This window comes from Rhinolophus sinicus, linkage group LG03 (genome assembly GCF_036562045.2).
Source record: "Rhinolophus sinicus isolate RSC01 linkage group LG03, ASM3656204v1, whole genome shotgun sequence".
In the NCBI taxonomy this organism is placed as follows: domain Eukaryota; kingdom Metazoa; phylum Chordata; class Mammalia; order Chiroptera; family Rhinolophidae; genus Rhinolophus; species Rhinolophus sinicus.
In genome coordinates, this window is record NC_133753.1 from 18,727,911 (window position 1) to 18,748,204 (window position 20,294).

A 20,294-nucleotide genomic window follows, 5' to 3' on the forward strand; every position below is an offset into this window, starting at 1 on the left:
AAGCCCTACAACAGTTTTCTTATTCAATATTGTCTTGGCTTTGATAGAAATTGGGAATTTATCAATTTGTACCAAAAAAAAGTTGAACGGGATTTTGATTGCAAGTATATTGACCCTACAAGTCAATTTCAGAATTTTTTTTTTTTATCTTAACATTTTTGAGTTTTCAAATTCATGGCTGTGAAATCTCTCCATTATTTAGGCCTTCTTTATTTCTCTCAGCAATGTTATGTAGTTTTCAGTGGAGAGGTCTTATACATTTTTTATTAAATTTACCACTGTGTATTTAATATTTTTATGCTATTGTAAATCATAATTTTTAAACTTTCATTTTCTTGTTATTTGTTACTATTATTTAGGTACTTAGGTTTTTAAGTAATGACTTTGCATCTAGAGAACTTGCTGCATTCACTCATTAGTACTATAATTTTGTTGATATTTTTGGATTTTCTGAATATGCAGTCATGGCACCTATAAATAAAGAGAATTTCACGTCTTTCTTTTGCTCTTTATTTCCTTCTTTACCTTGCTGCAATGCCTAAGAACTCCAGTACAGTATTGAATAGAGTAATAAGATTGGGGGAAACTGTTCAATATTTCACCATTATGTTAGCTGAGTTCTTTTTATACATACCCTTTATCAGATTGAGGAAGTTCTCTTCCATTCCCAGTATGCTGAGAGTTCTTAACACTAATGGGTGTTAAATTTTACCAGATACCTTTTCTTCATTTGCTGAGATGGTCTCACAATATATTCTTGTACAACTCATTATTCTATGCATGTTTGGATAAGTCCCGTAATATTCCTGGGAGTTGCAGAGTAGTTGCCTGAGAGGGAGATGTTCAGGCGTGTGTTTTAAAGGCACCACCAGATTCCAGTACCACACACGATTCAGTGTTACATGATCTCCATCTGATTCCTGCAGTTAACTTATGCATACTTTTGGCTGTCGTTTTCAGTTTCTACTTCATCAACCTTCATAACAGCACAGATAGCTCTTATTTTTATGGTAATGGTGGGACTTTGGGTGCCTTTTATTATTTCTTTCACTTGCCTGTATTTCCTACATTTTTTTTTCACTAAACTTGGATTACTTGGTATTAAAAAAAGTTTTTAAACTTCTATATTATTAATTATATTACAAATTAGTAGACTTTAGGCCTATTCTTAACAAAGCTTTCTGAAATTATATCCAAGTCATTTTTAATTTGATATGAGTGTTGCTTAAATCTCTGAGAGCAACACATTCACAAACCATTTAATTAATGGTGGGTGACTGAACTCTTCTTTGTTGGTCCTCCTATTGTTTAATTTCCGAAGACGCTCACTTTTTCCTCACTCCCAACTTTGGGTTCCTAGATGAAGTTCTCAGCACAGTTCGGTTCAAAAGCTTTTATATGGCTCCTCTTCTCTAGGAACTGACTGACCAGAGCAGGAAAATAAACACAAAGAGGTGGTTCCTATGTGTGCTATGATAGAGGTATAGATCAGGGACTTCAGCCCTGCTTGGGAGTTCAGTGACTTCCAACAGATTGAGTCTGAGTCCAGGGAGACTTTGCTCACAGGTAACTCTATCCTTGGCCTTCAAATTCTGGTATTTTTGCCCATGGGAAACAGTTGAGGCTTTAGAGGCCTTGAGCTGGAGAAGCCTTCTTCAGACTAGACTAAGAATGAAAGGCTCCAGGCATCAGCTGTTATTTCCAGCTGCTGTGCTTTGTTTTCGTGGAACAGGAAGTCATTACCTGGAGAGCCACACATCCTTGAGAGTTCATTAACACTTCAGGAAAGGGAAGTGTCACTTGCCTGCCAGAAATTAGTGTAGGCTTTATCACTGGAGCTACAGAGCCCCCCATGGAGCCATTCAAAGTCACTGTCTTGTCAAAATAATCACTTTTTCTTTCTAGTTACAGGTTCTTGAAACAAGGAATGTTTCTTGCTTTTTCTCAATACTTAGTATGCCTACCAGTGACTATCATTTATTTTCATTGCCTTATGTTGATTATTAAAATTAAAACCTTTATCCTAAACAAAAACAAATACTATGAAAATGAAAAAAATAAGTGCCCTCTTTCTCTTCTTTCATCAGTAATAATTTTTAAAAAATTAAATTGTATTGCATGCCATGTATTACAAATGGCATTCACATGTCTCATTGGGTCCTCACAACCATTTTGTCGTGGATAAACCAGATTTTTATTATCCTTTTTAAAAGTGAGGAAATTGAGGCTAAGACATGGAGTAACTTGCTCAGGATTAGCTAGTTCTGAAGACGCTGAGCTGCAGTATCAATGTATAACGGAGCACTCTAGCTGAGGGTGGTGAATTCAGACCTCCTGGGTTCACAGCCTAGTTCTGACGCTTACAAGTCTGTGACTTTGCTTAAGCACCTAACCTCTATGCCTTAGAGTTCCCGTTGATAAAGTAGGGATAATGGTAGGGCCTACCTCAGGCAGGTGTCTCCAGGATCAAATAAAATAGTTTCACTGCAGCTCTAGGCAGAGCACCTGGCCTTTGACACATGATGGGGAGGGTCAGCCTTGCCACATCTGTTGTCTTGGAGGTGGAGGTGGAGGCAGTGGTGGGTCGTTATCCCTCTTTCCAGCTACCTCTCCTGCCCTAAAACCGGAAGTCGACCCCCAAAGTCACCAGAGTACTCCCGACACATTCCAAAAGTCGCCAAGGGCTCTGTTGTCTTCAAGAATCCAAATCAAATGAAATGAACCATGTGATTTCACTGATATGTGGTACATAAACCAAAAACAACAAAAGAACAAGACAAACAAATGAGAAACAGAAACTCATAGACACAGACAATAGTTTAGTGGTTACCAGAGGGTAAGGGGGGTGGGGGGTGGGAGATGAGGGCAAAAGGGATCAAATATATGGGGATGGAAGGAGAACTGACTCTGGGTGGTGAACACACAAAGGGATTTATAGATGATGTAATACAGAATTGTACACCTGAAATCTATGTGATTTTACTAACAATTGTCACCCCAATAAATTAAAAAAATAAAAATTAAAAAATAAAAATTAAAAAAGAAATACGTTGACACCGTAAACGTCGCTTTTCCGTACTGCATTTTGCCCTGATTCTGAAGACTGTGTGTGGTTATCTCCTCTTACACACCCCATACCTCTCTTAATCTTACCCAGAAAGCTTAAGGTTTTAGAGTAGTTACATTCTTCCTCTCAAAATATTTTTGGGACTGCTTATTCTTTATTCACTAACAACTTTTATCAAATTTATGAAGACTAATGTATTTGCCACACTCAGCTCTTGAAGATAGGACAGAAATTCCTATGCTATGCAGTGCATGCTCCTGAAAAGGCTTCGAGGAAACAAACCTCTGTGTTTTATGTTGTGCAACCTGCCCTATAATGGAACTGAGCTTCTTGCTTAGAGGTGGGCAGACGATTCTGCCTTTTATGTCCTTCACTTGACTTCCCTCTCTGACTTGATATTCAGAGAAGGCCATAAAGAACCACACATACCATTGTGCTGTATGTCTAGCTGCAGAGAACACCCAATCAGAGCCCAAGGAAATGTCCTCAATGTAGCACACAGAGGTTACTATTGGTAAAGAGTGGAAGAGAGTACCTTTGTCAACCTTTCACGGTGTGTCACAGGCAGGCAAGAAACTTTAGAATTGAAAATAGAAGTCCTGATCCATTACCTCATCTCTGTCTACTGAACTCCCTGACTTTAAATGTCAAGCGGGGTCAAATTCACTTCATGAAACAAATCATCAGCGTTGCTTATCCTTTATCCAGTCTCACACTTTCTGATTACTTTTCATGCATCCTGCACCTGTCCACTGAGGTGGCTAGACATTGCATGTATGTACTGGAATTAGTATGTTTTCGTGCTCTGCCCTTTGAACTCCACTAGCACACATTGCAATGCTCATACTGACAGCTTGGTCACATACTGCCAACCACATCTGCAACTTACTATCTCCCACATTGCCTGTTTTGAATGTTGTCCCATGATAATTCTCATCTAAGACCGTTAAGTGAAAAACATAGGCTTTAGAACTGTATATGCAGAATAATCCCTACTTGGTAGATACGTGTGTGTTTGTGAAAGTGTGTGTGCAGGATGAGACAGCCCGAAGGATACAGACTATGACAGTGACATCGATCATCTCAGGTGGCAGCAAGATTATGTAAGTGTCTCTCCACCTTCCAAATTTCCTAAAACACAACTTCTTCCTTAAAATTATCCAAAGCTTCAGTCTTCTTGACAGTTATAGAAACTAACTGTTATTTATGTTAGAACTTGGTGACTGGAACATTTATAAAAGCGAATGTGCTTTAAAATGAATTCCCATATGAGTGCAGTAGATTCAGTGGGCCTTAAATCTTGAGTTGTCCCCAATGAGGCAAAAAGAACACTCAACCTTGGTTCTGGGGACAGTTGGGGAACAAGCCAATTAAGTGGCATCTGCCAGTTCAGAATGTATAAAGCTATGAGAGTGTTTCTGCCCTTCCACTTTCCCCTCCTCTCTGGTTACTTGATTTCATTTCCTTTCTCAGAAACAACTTGATTTCATTTCCTTTCTCAGAAACACTTAGTGTCTGAGAGACTTTTGAAAATGCCATGACCTCTTTGATATGTGAAATGTATGGAACTTCGCACACAGTTTTGGTTTAATATACCTGTAAATAAGTCTTTATTCCAAGACTGCTTTCTTCATTTTTATGGTCTTCTATCTCGAAAATGCAATAACTTCCCACCTAGGACCCACTCAACTAGCATGAGGAATTGTAGGACTCATTTGGGACCTAAAACTACCTCAATATCTGAAAAGTAATTACAGGCCTTACCAAGTGGCGGCTAAGAACTTTCCAATGTTTAGGAGCATGTTTACATGTATTGTTTCATATTTGCTTCCAAAAAGAACAGAGATTACAATTATCCCATGCGACAGGGAGGAAATGGCACAGAGACTTACTCAAGGCCACAGTGAGTTTGTGGCAGAACCAGGACTAGGAATAAAACCTTTATCAAAGCCGCCACAATACCAAATGTCTCCAAGATTTCCCTAAGGACTCTACTTGGACTCTAAGGAATGGTCATAATAATACTAAATGCTTACGTAATGTTGACTATGCAAGTTTTGTGTACATTAACTCAGTCCTCACCACAGCTTAAGAGGTACATATTGTTATCCCCATTTTACAGTTGAGACCTAGTGCATTTAAGTAACTTGCCCCAGGTCACATAGCTGGTACCTGGAGCAGCCAGAATATGAACCAGCCTGGAGCTGCAGTCTATATTCTTGACCATTTTACACTGCAGCAGGGCCTATTCATTTCCACCTTTTAATGCCAAGGGCGACCCAGGTCAAAGATGGCAGTTCTGTGGAAAAGAGTCTTAAAATTCCTTCCCTCCAAACTTACAGTGTTTGAAGTATGTGTCTTGTATTATTTAATCAATAAGAATACCGTTCTACTTCCTTATGAAAAGAGCAAGAGAGTAGAGAGGAATAATGAAACAGATTTTGCTCAATAGCCAGACAAGTTTGGAAGGTTCGAGGAATTTATATCTGCCTATGGTTCCTTCAAAGATCATCTCATCTGCCTCTTGCCTGGCTGCTATAAGCAACAGAAACCAACTTGACTAACTTGAAGCAAAAGGTATTTATTCTAAGGATGTGGTAATTCACTAATCAGAAACAAAGCTGAAAACTCAGGCTTCAGGAAGTTGGTGTATCAGGTTGTACCGTGTTACATACAAACCACCCTGAAAATTAGTCCCCCCCCCCCCCCCCCCAATGATCTGTTTAGCTCAAGATTCTGCAAATCAGCACTCTGGGCAAGCATGTGCACTTCCCAGTCCGTGCTAGGCAGAGCTGATCTCCTTAGGGGCTCACTCATGGGTCTGCAGTCATTGCCTGGTTGACTAGATGTCTTGCTTCTCCTCCACATGGTCACTCATCCCCCTGCAGACATGATGGTCCCTGGGTTCCAAGTCCAGCAAAAGAGGGGACGCCCCACTGCACAAGCACTTTTCAAGTTTCTGATTTCGATGTATTTGATCTTGAGTAAAGCAAATCACATGCTCTAGCTCAAAGTCAGTGTGAGAGGGCACTGCCCAAGAGCATGGCTAGAGAAAGGAAAATCTGTGGCCATCCTTGCCATCTCCCACAGATGGTCAGGAAACCTGGCAGTCTGACGGCTCAAGTGAGCATGGACTTAATATGCAGCATCTTCAGGGCACCTCCATCTGAATAACTCAGTTCCCACCGTTTTCCTGTGCTGGAGTCAGACCCAGACCGTTCAAGATTTCCAGCAAGAATCTGGCTTTGCTTGGGTCATATGCATCATCTACATCTTGATTAACAGTCCATGAAGACTTGAATGAGAGGGGGAAAGTTCAGTTGTGAAGGTGTTACCCGAAGTAGCAGGAGAAGAGCAGGTAAAACGATATTCCTTCCCTCCATATCATTCGCCATATTGACTTTGTCCTTCCCCTCTGAGCCATGTGGGCTGACTTTAGTGAAAGCAAAAGGAACTGTCTCAACCCATTACATGAACAACAGGAGATTTAAAACATTGGATTCAGAAGACACTTGTGATAGGGTGGCCGGAAGGCTCAGTTGGTTAGAGCACGAGCTCTCAACAACAGGGTTGCCGGTTCAATTCCCACATGGGATGGTGGGCTGCACCCCCTGCAGCTAAGATTGAAAATGGAAACTGGACTTGGAGCTGAGCTGTGACCTCCACAACTAGATTGGAGAACAACTTGTAGCTGATGAGCCCTGGAGAAACACACTGTTCCCCAATATTCCCCAATTAAAAAAAAAGACACCTGCTATAAAGCTAGTGACGATGCTGGCATGGCTCAAGACCTCACAGACATTCCCTTTTCTATCATTGCTATGTAGTCATTGGCACCGAGAGTAATGCCAAGAAAGGGATGTGAAAAGACTGGTGTTCTGATAGGTCACGTAATCTCAGGCTCTGGCAGCAACTGAACAGGTATTTGTTTAGGTCAGTTTCATAATTTCTGCAGAATTCAAAGACTGGTTTTAAAACTTTCTAGAAATCAAGGAGGGCTAGTGCTGATGTCAAGTTTAGCTAGATTCCAGGCAACAGGGAAAGCCTGAGATGATTTGTTAGCAGGGCCGCCAGGGAGCTGGGGCATAAAGACTGAAATTTTGCCCAAATAATACCAGAGTTTAAGGGAATAGTAGATCCTTATTTGCCAACATACCTTTCCCTTTGGACTGACAACCAAGGCCGTTTTTCTGGTTACAATGGCCCACTCTTACAAAGGGCAAGGAAGGGGTGATTTCTGTGTCTGTGTGTGTGTGTGTGTGTGTGTGTGTGTGTGTGTGTGTGTGTTTGTGTGTACCCATGCTAAGTATTTGAAATATGCCTAGTGCACTCAACCAGTTTCCTCTAAATATTTGGTCATGTTTTTCTAAAGCTTTGATTATGAGCCTCTAATATTTGTATGTTTATTTGTAAATATGCTATCTATATTATAAATTTACTTATAAGTTACAAACATAGTAGGTATTTCAGTAAATGTTTTATAACATATAAACAAAAATTAGCAATGTTTAAAGGATGGGTTAAAAAGTGAATAAAACGAGAAGTTCTGCTAGTTTCTTCCAAAACCCAAGCGGCTCATCCCATATACCAACTTGGGTGTGCTCCCCCACCTTGGGGACTACTTGTCTGGAATACGAAAACATCTTAGTCCTGTCCCACAATCACAAAGGCAATTCTTAGGACCAGAGGGATAATAGAAAGTTGGGTGTTCTGTCTTGACCCAAGTGAACTCACGATTTAACAGTCCCCTTATGTGGTAGATTCTAGTGCTGCTTTGTTATAGTCACAATGCTTTTTGAATGCACACTCTTATATCCCTTGTAATTCCCCAGCCTTTGGGGATTTAGCTCTGCAATAATTGTGGAAATACTTGGACTCATGAAATCATAACCTAAAGCAAACATTCTTCTCTTTCTCTCCATCCCCCTTCCCTTCCTTCCACTCTTCTCCTTCTTTTCCTTCTCTCTCCATCAGACTGACACTAGAACTTCAAAGGCATTGTCTCTCCCCACTTCCTCCCCTCCCCTCTCTTCTGCTTCCTTAAGAAGACTGAAATAATAATATTTACATATTTTTTGTGATAGCTAATGTTTATTACACACTGGGCCAGTTAAATTCAATGTCCGTTAATGATCTCATTTATCCTCACAGTAACCCTATAAAGTAAGTATTATTCACCTTAAGAATTGAGAAATAATGAGGTTTCGAGAGAGTTAAGTAATGTTCTCAAGATCTCAGTTTTCTAATGGCAGAGCCAGGTCAGTCTGACCCCAGAGCCCAGGCATGACCCTCTATAGCCTGTGGTGGCACAAAACAGGCATGGAGACCAACATGGGGCCAGGAACTCAATCCAGCATCAGTATAAGCCGCAGTGAAGCTAGCCTTTCCCTAAAGGGTCTGCTATCCACCCAGGAGACACTGGTATATATATGCTGAATGCTGTGGGTTCTATAGCAAGTCAGGACAAGTACTGAGTGTGTGAATCATCTGGAAATAGTTTTTTACTCTGTGTTTGCCTGTAGGTTACCTACTTTAGGAGGTTTCTGAAAAATTTGAGGGGTTCAGGAGTACAAATGGATCTCTGCCTACCTGCTAGAATAAATCTGTTGTCATGCTAGGAGATTATCTTAATTTAATGTTTACAGCTTATAACTTGCATCTACTGTTACTCTGTAAAACTGTCTCATTTGATCTTGGTAACTAAAAGGGAGCTGGACGAGAACTGAAATGAAATCAAATTACCAACTCCAAGTTCAATTGAAAGAGGTGGCTTACTGCATATAGAAGCTGTTTGGTTATTTTGTTGTTATTTCTGGAAAATCCATATAAAGAGCAATGAGCTTTGAGAAATATAGGTGAAAGGTAATCATTTGTAGAGATTCTTTCAGCTGGTCGGATTTGCTCTTCACCTTTCTATACTTGTAGCCCAACTGATTATACCCCCTGTACCCAACAGGCTTTTTCAATGTTTCCTGGAAGCTGTATTATAATCTAGCAAAGTTAACAAATGGAAGCTAAGCAGGCTTGATACAGACTCAGAACACCTGCTCTTCTCATCCCCAATACACGTGTACACAAGCATATGTGCGAGAGCCCCCCAAATTCTCTTTCTTTGCCCTTACCATGAGTCCCCTGACCAAATTTGCAGAATTTTTGGAGAAGTAGCAGTTCCCATCACTGAGGTTCAAAATGATCAGACTTTGAATGTGGTCCACAGTAGACCGGCTCTACTCTGTCACTGTTTGGGGCCTATGAAGGGTAAGAAGGCATTGCTGTGTGTGCTTCGAGGATATAAGCCCATTAGGATAAGACACTTCCAGGCAGGTGAGACTGATGAGACATCTAAGCTCCACTCCCAGAAGAAGTGGCATGGGTCCCTGCCCGTGATGCAGGCAGCCGTGCAGTGGCTGTCAGACTTACAAGGATATGTAAACAGGATGGTGAGTTTCAGCTCCGCAGGGGCGTACACTGATCAGGAGGACATTAGTGTCAGTCAAAAGTAGACCCATGTGTTGAAGGGAGTAGAGAGGGAGATGGCAGAGCCATCAGTGAGACTGAAACTTCTTGGTTCACTTCATTTGGTCACTGTGACATCCTCTCTGTGGCATAGCTGTTTTCTGGTTACTCCCCAACATAACCAGGAGGATCATCAAGCCCTAATCCTTGGGTGCACCCTAAAGCTTAGTAAACCAGGTTATTTTCTCTGTCTCTAACTACTGCAGTGAAGTAAAGGTAGTGAGGTGTGTCTTTACCTCCCTTGGAAGTTCCAGGACTTGGGCATTATCTTACACAGCCTGAAACTGGATTTCACCTGCTCTCCCAAAAGTGATGAGGCTCTTAGCAACTGAGATCTCTGACCAAATGTCACAGCAGTGTTCAGTCCCCTCGAAACCCTACCTTAGGATATACTGATTCACCCTTAGTCCTTCACTAAATTCCAAGAACTTCCCCACCCCCTTAGGCGTCCAAGGGTTCCTTGGATCTTACAAGCATCCTGGGTTATTGCTGGGGTGTATCCTCACATGGTAACCAGGTAAATAGTGAATGAGTACGTAGAGGCACACACAGGAATGACACCTTCACTGTGGCAGTGGGACAGGCAGTCCTGATGAGTCACCTGTCATGGTCACAGTAATGGCGTGGGCACTGGAGGCCTGCCACTATTTCTGGGAACTTGCCCAATGCTCCTCCACGCAGTCCTTTTCTTGGTCCCCAGCCTGGCACTTCCTGAGCATAAAAACTATGCTCAACTCAGAGTCAGGATGAAGACCCCTTTTCTCCTCTTGCCCCGACTATATGTTCCTTTTACAGTAATTTCTGGATGTTCCTCCTTCTCATCTAAGCTCCTAAACCAAAAGAGACCTTTCCACTTCTTGTCACCCTATAGAAGAGTTTGATGGTCCACCCCAAAGAGCCCAGGCTGTAGGAACCCCTCTTTGTTCATTTCTCCTTGGTTGGCTTGGAATGGGGTGTCAACTGTTCTTGATAGGGATTCTATCAAGTAGTGGTAAGTGGTAATCGTAGTTTGATGGATTGGCTTCTTTGGGGAGATCTCTGACCGTATAACTTTACCAGCATCAAAGCATCCTCTCTCCAGGACAGTGCTAGGACAGATGAATACATTCAGACCCTTTGGCTCTTCTTTTTATCAGTGTATTATGATGAATAAGTAGGTCCCAGTGTATTTTATCCAAGTTAGAAGCTCCCTTGATAAAGTTCAGATGACTAACTCCTTTCAGCCATACACATTCACATATCAGGGATGACATCACCTGACTTGAGGCCCAAAAGCTTCTCTGTATAAATGGATGTTAATCCTTGTTTAGTCGACTTCTTTTCCCCACTGAACAGTGTTCCTAGAAAGTTGTATATCAAGATAACTCTTGCCAATCGCAAAAGTAATGGGAAAAATTAACCAGATTTTAGCTTAGTGAACAAGCCTCAAGAAAATAACCAGTTAGTGGAAAAAGTAGGACTTGATTTTTAATGTCACCTTGGGGAGTTTACTTAATCTCACTGAGCCTCAGGCTTCTCAGCAAAATGAAGGGGCAAAGTTTTATTATTTCTAAAATCTCTTCATATCCCAAAATGTTGTGATCTTTGTTCCTCTTTTCACTTTACAGATCACTCCACACATATTTAAGTGCCTACTGTGTATCTGAGGCTGGTTATACAGTTGTAAGCATATGCTCTTGTATAGTAACAGTAACTGCTATCTTATGCTGAGAAAACTGATCTAAGAATATTTGTTCTTGCCACTGCTAATGAATTTGAATGAACAAGTCTTTTTTTAAATTAGTTTCAGGTGTACCGAACAATGTAATAGTTAGACCAGGGGTGTCCAAACTTTTTTCAACGTTTTTTACCAAGGGCCATATGCGGTGAAATACACAAACAGCCGGGCCACTCTCTCGAGGTGAAGTACGTACGTATTGCCTCACCTGGTTTATTTAAGTAAACTAAATATATTTTTGGAATTTGCTGCGGGCCAATTAACAATGGATTGCAGGCAGCAGTTGGCCCGCGGGCCGCAGTTTTGACTCCCCTGAGTTAGACCTTTATCATTTATATCCCTCACACAGTGATAACCCCCCTCCCCAATCTACTACCCCTCTGACATCGCACACAGCCATTACATTTCCACTGTCTATTCCTGATGCTGTACTCCGCTTCTTGTAAATATATATATATATATATATATATATATATATATATATATATATATATATAAAATTGTAGTTGACATTCATTATTGTTCAGCTTCAGCTTCAGGTGTACAGTGCAGTGACCAGGCATCTACATCATCCCTGAGGTGGTCTCCCTAATGAGACAAGTGTCCATCAGATACCCTACAAAATCTTTACAACATTATTGATTACATTCCCCAAATTGACTTTCATATCCCCATGGCAATATTGTGGTTACTGATTGTGCTCTCTAATCCCCTCACCTTCCCCCTTATCCCCAACCCCCACTCCCATCTAGCAACCCTCAGTTTTTCCTCTATGTCTCTGAGACTGTTTCTCATTAGTTCATTCATTTATTCTTTTCTTTAGATTCCACATATAAGTGAGATCATATGGTATTTGTCTTTCTCTGTCTGACTTATTTCACTTAACATAATGTTCTCTAGGTCCATCCATATTGTGGCAAATGGTAAAATTTCATTCTTCTTTATGGCTGCATAATACTCCATTGTATAAATGCACCGCAGTTTCTTAATCCAGTCGTCTACCGATGGGCATTTCAGTTGTTTCCATGTCTTGGCTATTGTGTATAGTGCTGCAATAAATAAACATAGGAGTACATAAATTTTTTCGAATTAGAGTTTTGGATTTCTCCGGATAGATACCTAGGAGTGGAATTGCTGGGTCATAAGGTAGTTCCATTTCGAATGAACAACTCTTAAGAAGATTTTTTGCATTTGTCATTTCGTTAACAAATTGGGTTAACAAATGGAAGAAGAAGATAGCAGAATATCTGCTATGTTCAAAATATCATAAAAACTCTTACATTTTTCCCCATAGTGCTTACTTTTTCTTCAATTTGGTGGCTTTTATTACCATTATAATCATTATTTAATCTTTTGGGAATTTAAAATAGATTGTGGTTTAACATTAAAAGAATCCACCATTTCTCTTTAGACACTAAGTAGGAAGCTCGCAGGTACTGAAAATCATCCTGTGGTGTAGCAGGAGAACTTAATCTTTATACATGGCTTTTGCTTGGCAGCAGCCCAATATAATAAAAGCCATTTGGAGGTAGCAAGTAGACGAGAGAGTAATTAAAATAATGCTTGATTTTCGTTTGGGGTTTTGTTTTAATAAGTCAATAAAATGGAATTGTGGGTGATAGTTCATTTTGTTCTGAAGATAATTAGTTTTTGCCTATTTCTTACTGGAGAAATTTCCTGCCTTTTTTTTTTTTTTTTTTTTTTTTTTTAACCCCCTCATTATTTCTCTTATCAGCCACACCAGTCATAAGTGTCTTAGGAAAGATCTAACTGATGCTTTATCAACATGCACTACAGCTAAGCTGTTTGTTTTCTTTCTCTAAAGTTAATTAGTAGGAGTAATAAAGATATACTAAGACCTTTCATTATTTCTTTATTTGTAAGCAATACAGAATTTTTTTAAAGAAAGAATACAGATTAAAAATTTTGTAATCATTTCTTACCCAACATGAGACATTTGTTTTTCACATCAAAACGTTGTTATATTCCAAAGCTTTTTAATATGTAAATACATTATATCATGGAAATGTATCATTCTAGCAGTAGCAGTAATAGCAGTAAGGATAATAGCAGTTAACATCTCCTGAACATTTATTATTTGCCAGGCACAATTCTGCTAATATCTGTATTAAATTTTCCCAGTAATCCTGTCAGGTAGGATTTAATATTTTCCCAATTTCATAAATGGAAAAAGTGAGATGCAGATAAATTAAACAACTTGCCCAAAGTCACATGGCTAATAAGCTGCAGATACGGAATGGAAACCCAGGCAATCTGACTCCAGATTGTAGGTGCTTGTTATTATTCAGTCAACAATATAGTGTATCATGATCAGCTTCCATGTGAATAAACATGCATCAATAGCTTTGTCTTCAGAGCTCCGTGGGATTCCATTTTAAGGGTGTCACAATTTTTTTGATATGACCGGTCTCCCATTATTGGGCATTTAGGTCATTCCAATTGTTCTGTGACAAAACATTGCTATGATAAACGTACCACTCTATACATAGTTGTATGCCTGTCTTGTTCTTTCCTTAGAATAGACTCCTATAAGTAGAATTCTTAGGTCACGTTTTTTTGAGACTTTTATAGAAAATTTCAAATTGACCTCTAGAAAGATTCTTTTATCAGAGTGTAAATTTACCTGTCACCAATAATGAATATTATTCTTTTTTATCTCTTTGTCTCTATGACCTATGGAGAATTGTATTTATTGTTTTAGAAGGTTAAACTTTATTTCAAATAGTTATTGGACATTTACATTTCTTCATTAGTAAATTGTCTGTTCTCATCCAATATTTTGTGAAAGTGTACCCATTTTTATTAAGTATACACTGTCATTACATATTAAGTACATTAAGTTTTTATCATATGTGATGCAAATATTTTCTCCCCCCAATTTTCCATATAGATGTTATTTTTTATATGTGAAAGTTCCAAAGAAAAAACTTTAATATATAACCTAACCTTTGTTAAAAACAATTGAAGATGTTTTTCAGTCATTGATAAATAATGCAAAATAAGAGCTCACAAGAAAGGAAGTCAATGTTAATAAAGGATAAGTTTTTTAAAGTAGTATTTGGCAGTCCTTGGGTTCACCTCAAGAAATGCTTTATCTTACAAATTGGTAGTCATGGGGATGTCAAATACAGTATGGGGAATATAATAAAAAATGTTGTAAAGATTACGTAGGGTGTCAGATGGGTACTGGACTTATCGGAGGGATCACTTCATAGATTATATAAATGCCTAACTTCTGCACTGTACACCTGAAACTAATATAATATTTAATGTCAACTATAATTATATATATATATACACACACACACAAATATGTATATGGTCACAGGATATAAAGTACAGCATAGGGAATATAGTCAATGTTATTGTAACAGCTATATATGATATCAGATGGGTAGTAGACTTTGTGGGGTTATCACTGTGAGGGGTATAAATGTCTAATCATTATGTTGTTTTGTGCACCTAAAACTAATTGAAAAAAGGGGGGGATGTTTCAATTCTCTATCTTCACAAAAAAAAAAAAAAAGGCTTTATTTTCATGTGAACTATGGACCACTTTTGCTTTTTATCCGTAAAGTGTCTTTATTACGATATTTTTTATTTATAAGTGATTTAATAGAAAAACAAATTCTCATTTTCAGAGATTTGAACTATAATCCACTACCATCCCAAAGTATGGATTTTTTATTTTAATTTTTATTGGGGAATATTGGGGAACAGTGTGTTTCTCCAGAGCCCATCAGCTCTAAGTCATTGTCCTTCAATCTCATTGTGGAGGGCACAGCTCAGCTCCAAGTCCAGTCGCCATTTTTAATCTTAGTTGCAGGGACGCAGCCCACCATCCCACACAGGAATTGAACTGGCAACCTTGTTGTTCAGAGCTTGTGCTCTAACCAACTGAGCCATCTTGGCCGCCCCCGGGATGGATTTTTTTTTTTTCTTTAAGACAGGTTGTAATCACGAGACATGAATTGCCAAAAGGGAGAAAATTTTGTAACTAAGTCTTCTGATACTTTTTAATGCCTGTCAGAAAGAATATAGAATCTCTAGTAATTAATTTTTTAAAATTCCCCTCCAAGTATAAATACCCTTCTTAATTGTGAGTCTAATGCTTTAAAACTATCTAGGACTTGGTGTGATTTTAAATAACTTGGTTTAAAAAAATATTTATTGTAAGAAAATTATCTTCAGTGGAGACAAAGGCCTTTATTTACTAATTTATTTATTTTCCTTCTGTTTTGACTCGGGAGAGGAAGATGAGAAATGCTATTTTGGGGACAAGATTCCCAACAGAAGGGAATCCTTTGACAGTTTTGGCAGAGAGCCACCTTTAAAGGAAGAGGCCTCGAGCTTGTTTTAAACTGGGGAGTGGTGATAAGCTCCAAGGCAAAAAGGATGTCCCTGATACACTACCAGACTGGGTGGGAAGGCGACATTACAAAAACTCTACAGAGAACCTTCATTAGAAATGGATGCATTGTAAGATACGCCCCTTTTCCAGTTCTCTAAGGAAGATCAGTTACCGTTCCAAGGAAGTGACTATGTTTTACTCAGGGCCACATTGTTCCCTTTAGCCTTCATCATCATTACCATCATCATGATCATCATCTTCACAACAACAACAGTAATAATAATATAGTAGTGGTAATACATAAAATATAAATCCTACAAACCTAGGTTGTTTCTGACCCTTTTTCCTTTATTTTCCAGAAATAAATCCACCACAGTGGATTAATGATTAATTTGAATGATAATGTCATCTTTAATTTTAAAATGCTTTGAAATCCTTTTGTGGTGCTATACATATAGAAAGTACGTTTTGCTCATTGTATTTCTGGGATTGTTGTGGATATGTATGTATGCTCATGTATTCAACCAACGTTTTTGAAACTGATGTTTTTTAGTAGAGAGAATTGCTATTTGTTTGAACAAATATATTTGGAAAGATGAATGACAAGCCTGCCGTTCTATCCACGTGTAATTATATTTGCAATTATGTGTGGCACTGCTGATTTGGTATGGTTAGATGTAACATTCATGAAAGTTTACCAAGGTTGTCAGAAAACTGAAGCATTTGAGTATCCATTTCTCTTTGATTCCAAATTCTGGCAGTGAAAACAGTGCATGAAATGGTGATATCCGAACACATTGCTCCAGAGACAGAGAGTGGAAGAACTGCCCCAAAGCAAAGTTTCTGTTCTTACACATTCAGTCAACAAACTTAGTGAGTTTCTACTCCATGCCAGATACAGATTTGTTTTCTGTTCTATTCCTTCATCAGAATCCACTCCTCCTTGCTAACGGCCGCATATTCCACTCCCTTCCCACAACCCCAGCAGACACACACAGGGTTTTTATGCTACTGAGAAGATTTAAATCTCTCCCACATGAAAACTCAAGTCCTATAGCTCTTTCCTTGAATGCCCTGCTAGGGTGGAGTTTTGTTTGTAATAACTTTTTTTTCCCTTAAAGTAAATAAACCCCAAGATAGAAAGGTATCTTAGAGAAAATAGAAGACATTATATCATGAACATTTTCTCATGTTACTGAATACTTGTAAACATTTAAGTAGCTGGGTATTATTCTATTGTGTACCTCAATTTCTTAACATTCACCCAAAACTTGGTTCACAAGTTGGATTTATTTCCTTAAGTCATTGTTTATGAACATTTGTAAGATCATTAATACTTGCCAGGCCACTTTCAGAGACTTTGTAGCAATTTACAGTCCCATTAAAGTTCTGTTTACTGTTCATATCATAGCACCCTTATTCTCTTGAGATTGGACATTTTTCACATGCTTATTAGACATTTTTAGTTGCTTTGCCCTAAGTTGTCTGTTAATGTCCTTTGCCTGTATTTCTATTGGAGTTTTTGTATTTTTCTTATTCACTTACATGAACTTATTTCATATTAAGGATGTTAACATTTTGTCTTACTATTTATTGATTACGTTTGGGGGGAAAAATCCCTCCAGTTACATTATTTGTAATCATATTATTACTTGGAGCAGATAACTTGTTTTATTCAGTGAGATCAGCTGTATATCATTTTGTGTATGAAGTGGTTTTCAATGTTTAAAAATTAAGGCTACATTCTTTAGGGCAGAGTAAAGAAAACATCTATTCCACGAACATTATAAAGTAAAGGGAGAATGTATAAGAGTTAAATTGCAAGGGACCTTGACCCTACCAGTACTTGTGTATCAATAGACTGGTTTGCATTCTTACTGTCGTTTATATATGGCCCCTCTAGTGTGTTTATTACAGAATTATGAGATCTGTGCCCAAACTAAGCATTTGAGACAGGTAATGAGCTGCTTTGGAATTTACTGGATTTCAGCTAAAATTCTAATAAATTCAGTAAATTTCTTACCTCAGTTTCCCATACCTCCAAAGGCCCGAATAGCAGCCCTCATATGTTCTTCTTTTCCTTTTAGATAATTCTTCCTCACTCCAGGAAGATGAAGAGGTAGAGATGGAGGCCATCAGCTGGCAGGCCAGCAGTCCAGCCATGAATGGACACCCTGCCACTCCGGTGACCCCTGCTCATTTCCCTAGCTGGGTCACTTTTGATGACAATGAAGTCAGCTGCCCTTTGCCACCCATCACCTCTCCCCTGAAGGCAAACACACCACCTAGTGCATCTGTGATCCCAGATGTACCTTATAACTCAACTGGGTCATTTAAGAAGAGGGAACGTCCCAAGAGCACTTTAGTGAATTTCTCCAAAGCTCAGAAGCTGGACATTTCCTCCTTAAACCATCCGCCTTCCATAACTGAAGCTCCACCATGGAGGGCAACCAATCCTTTCCTGAATGAGACTCTACAGGATGTACAACCCTCCCCTATCAACCCTTTCAGCGCTTTCTTTGAGGAGCAGGAGAGGCGTTCCCAAAACAATTCCATTTCCAGCACCACAGGCAAAAGCCAAAGAGATTCTCTTGTTGTCATCTACCAGGATGCCATCAGTTTTGATGACTCAAGCAAAAACCAGTCACACTCTGATGCTGTTGAAAAACTCAAACAACTCCAAATTGATGACCCTGATCACTTAGGTAATGCGACACTAACGGATGATGACCCAGTAGGCTGGATTGAACTGGACGACCACCCGCCTGCTTCAGCACTGTCCCGGCCCAGGAATGGGTGGCCAATGATGCTAAGGATCCCTGAGAAGAAAAACATCATGTCCTCCAGGCACTGGGGACCCATCTACATCAAACTGACAGACAGTGGTTACCTGCAGCTGTATTATGAACAGGGCCTAGAAAAACCATTCCGTGAGTTTAAGCTGGAGATCTGCCACGAGATTTCTGAACCCCGACTCCAAAACTACGATGAGAATGGCAGGATCCACAGCTTGCGGATAGACCGTGTCACCTACAAGGAGAAGAAGAAATACCAGCCCAAACCTGCTGTTGCCCACACAGCAGAGAGGGAGCAAGTGATTAAGCTGGGCACCACCAATTACGATGATTTCCTGAGCTTCATCCGTGCAGTTCAGAACAAGCTCATGGATCTGCCGGTGTTGTCGATGGAATTGAGCACGGTCGGCTTGAACTACCTTGAGGAGGAGATTACAGTGGATGTCAGAGATGAATTCTCTGGCATTGTGAGCAGAGGAGACAGCCGGATTCTCCAGCACCACATCTTGACACGGATCCACATTCTGAGTTTCCTGTCTGGGCTTGCGGAATGCCGCTTGGGCCTCAATGATGTCCTCATCAAAGGGAACGAAATCGTTTCCCGGCAAGACATCATGCCGACCACCACCACAAAGTGGATCAAGCTCCATGAGTGCCGTTTTCATGGCTGTGTGGACGAGGATGTATTCAACAACTCACGGGTTATTCTGTTCAACCCTTTGGATGCGTGCCGCTTTGAGCTGATGCGGTTCAGGACGGTATTTGCTGAGAAGACCTTGCCTTTCACGCTCAGGACGGCAGCAAGCATCAATGGGGCAGAGGTGGAGGTGCAGAGCTGGCTAAGGATGTCCACCGGCTTCTCCTCTAACTGTGACCCTCTCACTCAGGTTCCCTGTGAGAATGTGATGGTTCGCTACCCTGTGCCCAGTGAGTGGGTGAAAAACTTCCGCAGGGATAGCGTCCTGGGAGAAAAGTCTCTGAAAGCCAAAGTGAACCGGGGGGCCAGTTTCGGCTCCACTAGTGTATCTGGCTCTGAGCCTGTCATGAGGGTAACTCTGGGAACTGCCAAGTATGAACATGCCTTTAACTCCATTGTATGGAGGATAAACCGATTGCCCGATAAAAACTCAGGTAGGTAGAGACTTCCCGTCTGTGAAAACCACCACACAGTTGCCAGTGAGCTGGGATCAGAGTGCCACGTGCTATTATTATTCCCCTCCGAAGTGCTGAGTTTTGTTGTGTGATGGGAATGGTGATGGGGGGAGTGGGGGAACCATAAAAGCAAAAGTATTTGAGTGATGTAAGTAACAAACAGGGATGACCCAGTTCATGGCCATCTTTTTACCCCCTTAACTATCACATTTCTTCCATAAAACTGCATTATTCTCTTCAGCTGAGCTGCTAAACAGCTTTCCAGGACAGCTTATAAATTGATATTCCTTTCTGACCCACTAAAGTATGATCTGTGGTGCTGGAAGCTATCCATTTTCAGATCCTAGTAGAAGGCTTCTGGATTCTGAAGAGACATCTTTTCAACTATGCCCTTGGTGTAGGTAAAAAGGCCAGTTTATGGCGAATCATATGTACAATACAGGTGAGGAGCAGATTTATAATTCCAGCCACCCTATGGCAGGCCTGTCACTCACAGCATCTTGAACTCAGAGTTGGAATCTGGGGATGGGAAAGAGGAGAGATGGCCTCTGACCTAGCCAGGATGTGAAGTTCCAAAACATCTGAAAGTCCATCAGACAAAAAGTGAAGGAAGGAATGTTTGATTTAAAGAAAGAAAGAAAGCTTAGCCAGCCCTGGCTGGCCTGCTCACAGCTA

At 40.0% G+C, this 20,294-nt stretch overlaps 1 protein-coding gene across 4 annotated transcripts in view; it reads left to right on the forward strand.

Annotated features, from left to right (window-relative positions):
• Window positions 1–20,294, forward strand: part of STON2 (stonin 2) — a 126,921-nt gene that overhangs the window by 97,870 nt on the left and 8,757 nt on the right. For all 4 annotated transcript variants that reach the window (XM_074327088.1, XM_074327085.1, XM_074327087.1 and 1 more), the window contains one exon: window positions 17,760–19,598. In XM_074327088.1, coding sequence (XP_074183189.1) covers window positions 17,760–19,598 — 1,839 coding nt within the window. The remainder of the gene's footprint in view (window positions 1–17,759; window positions 19,599–20,294) is intronic.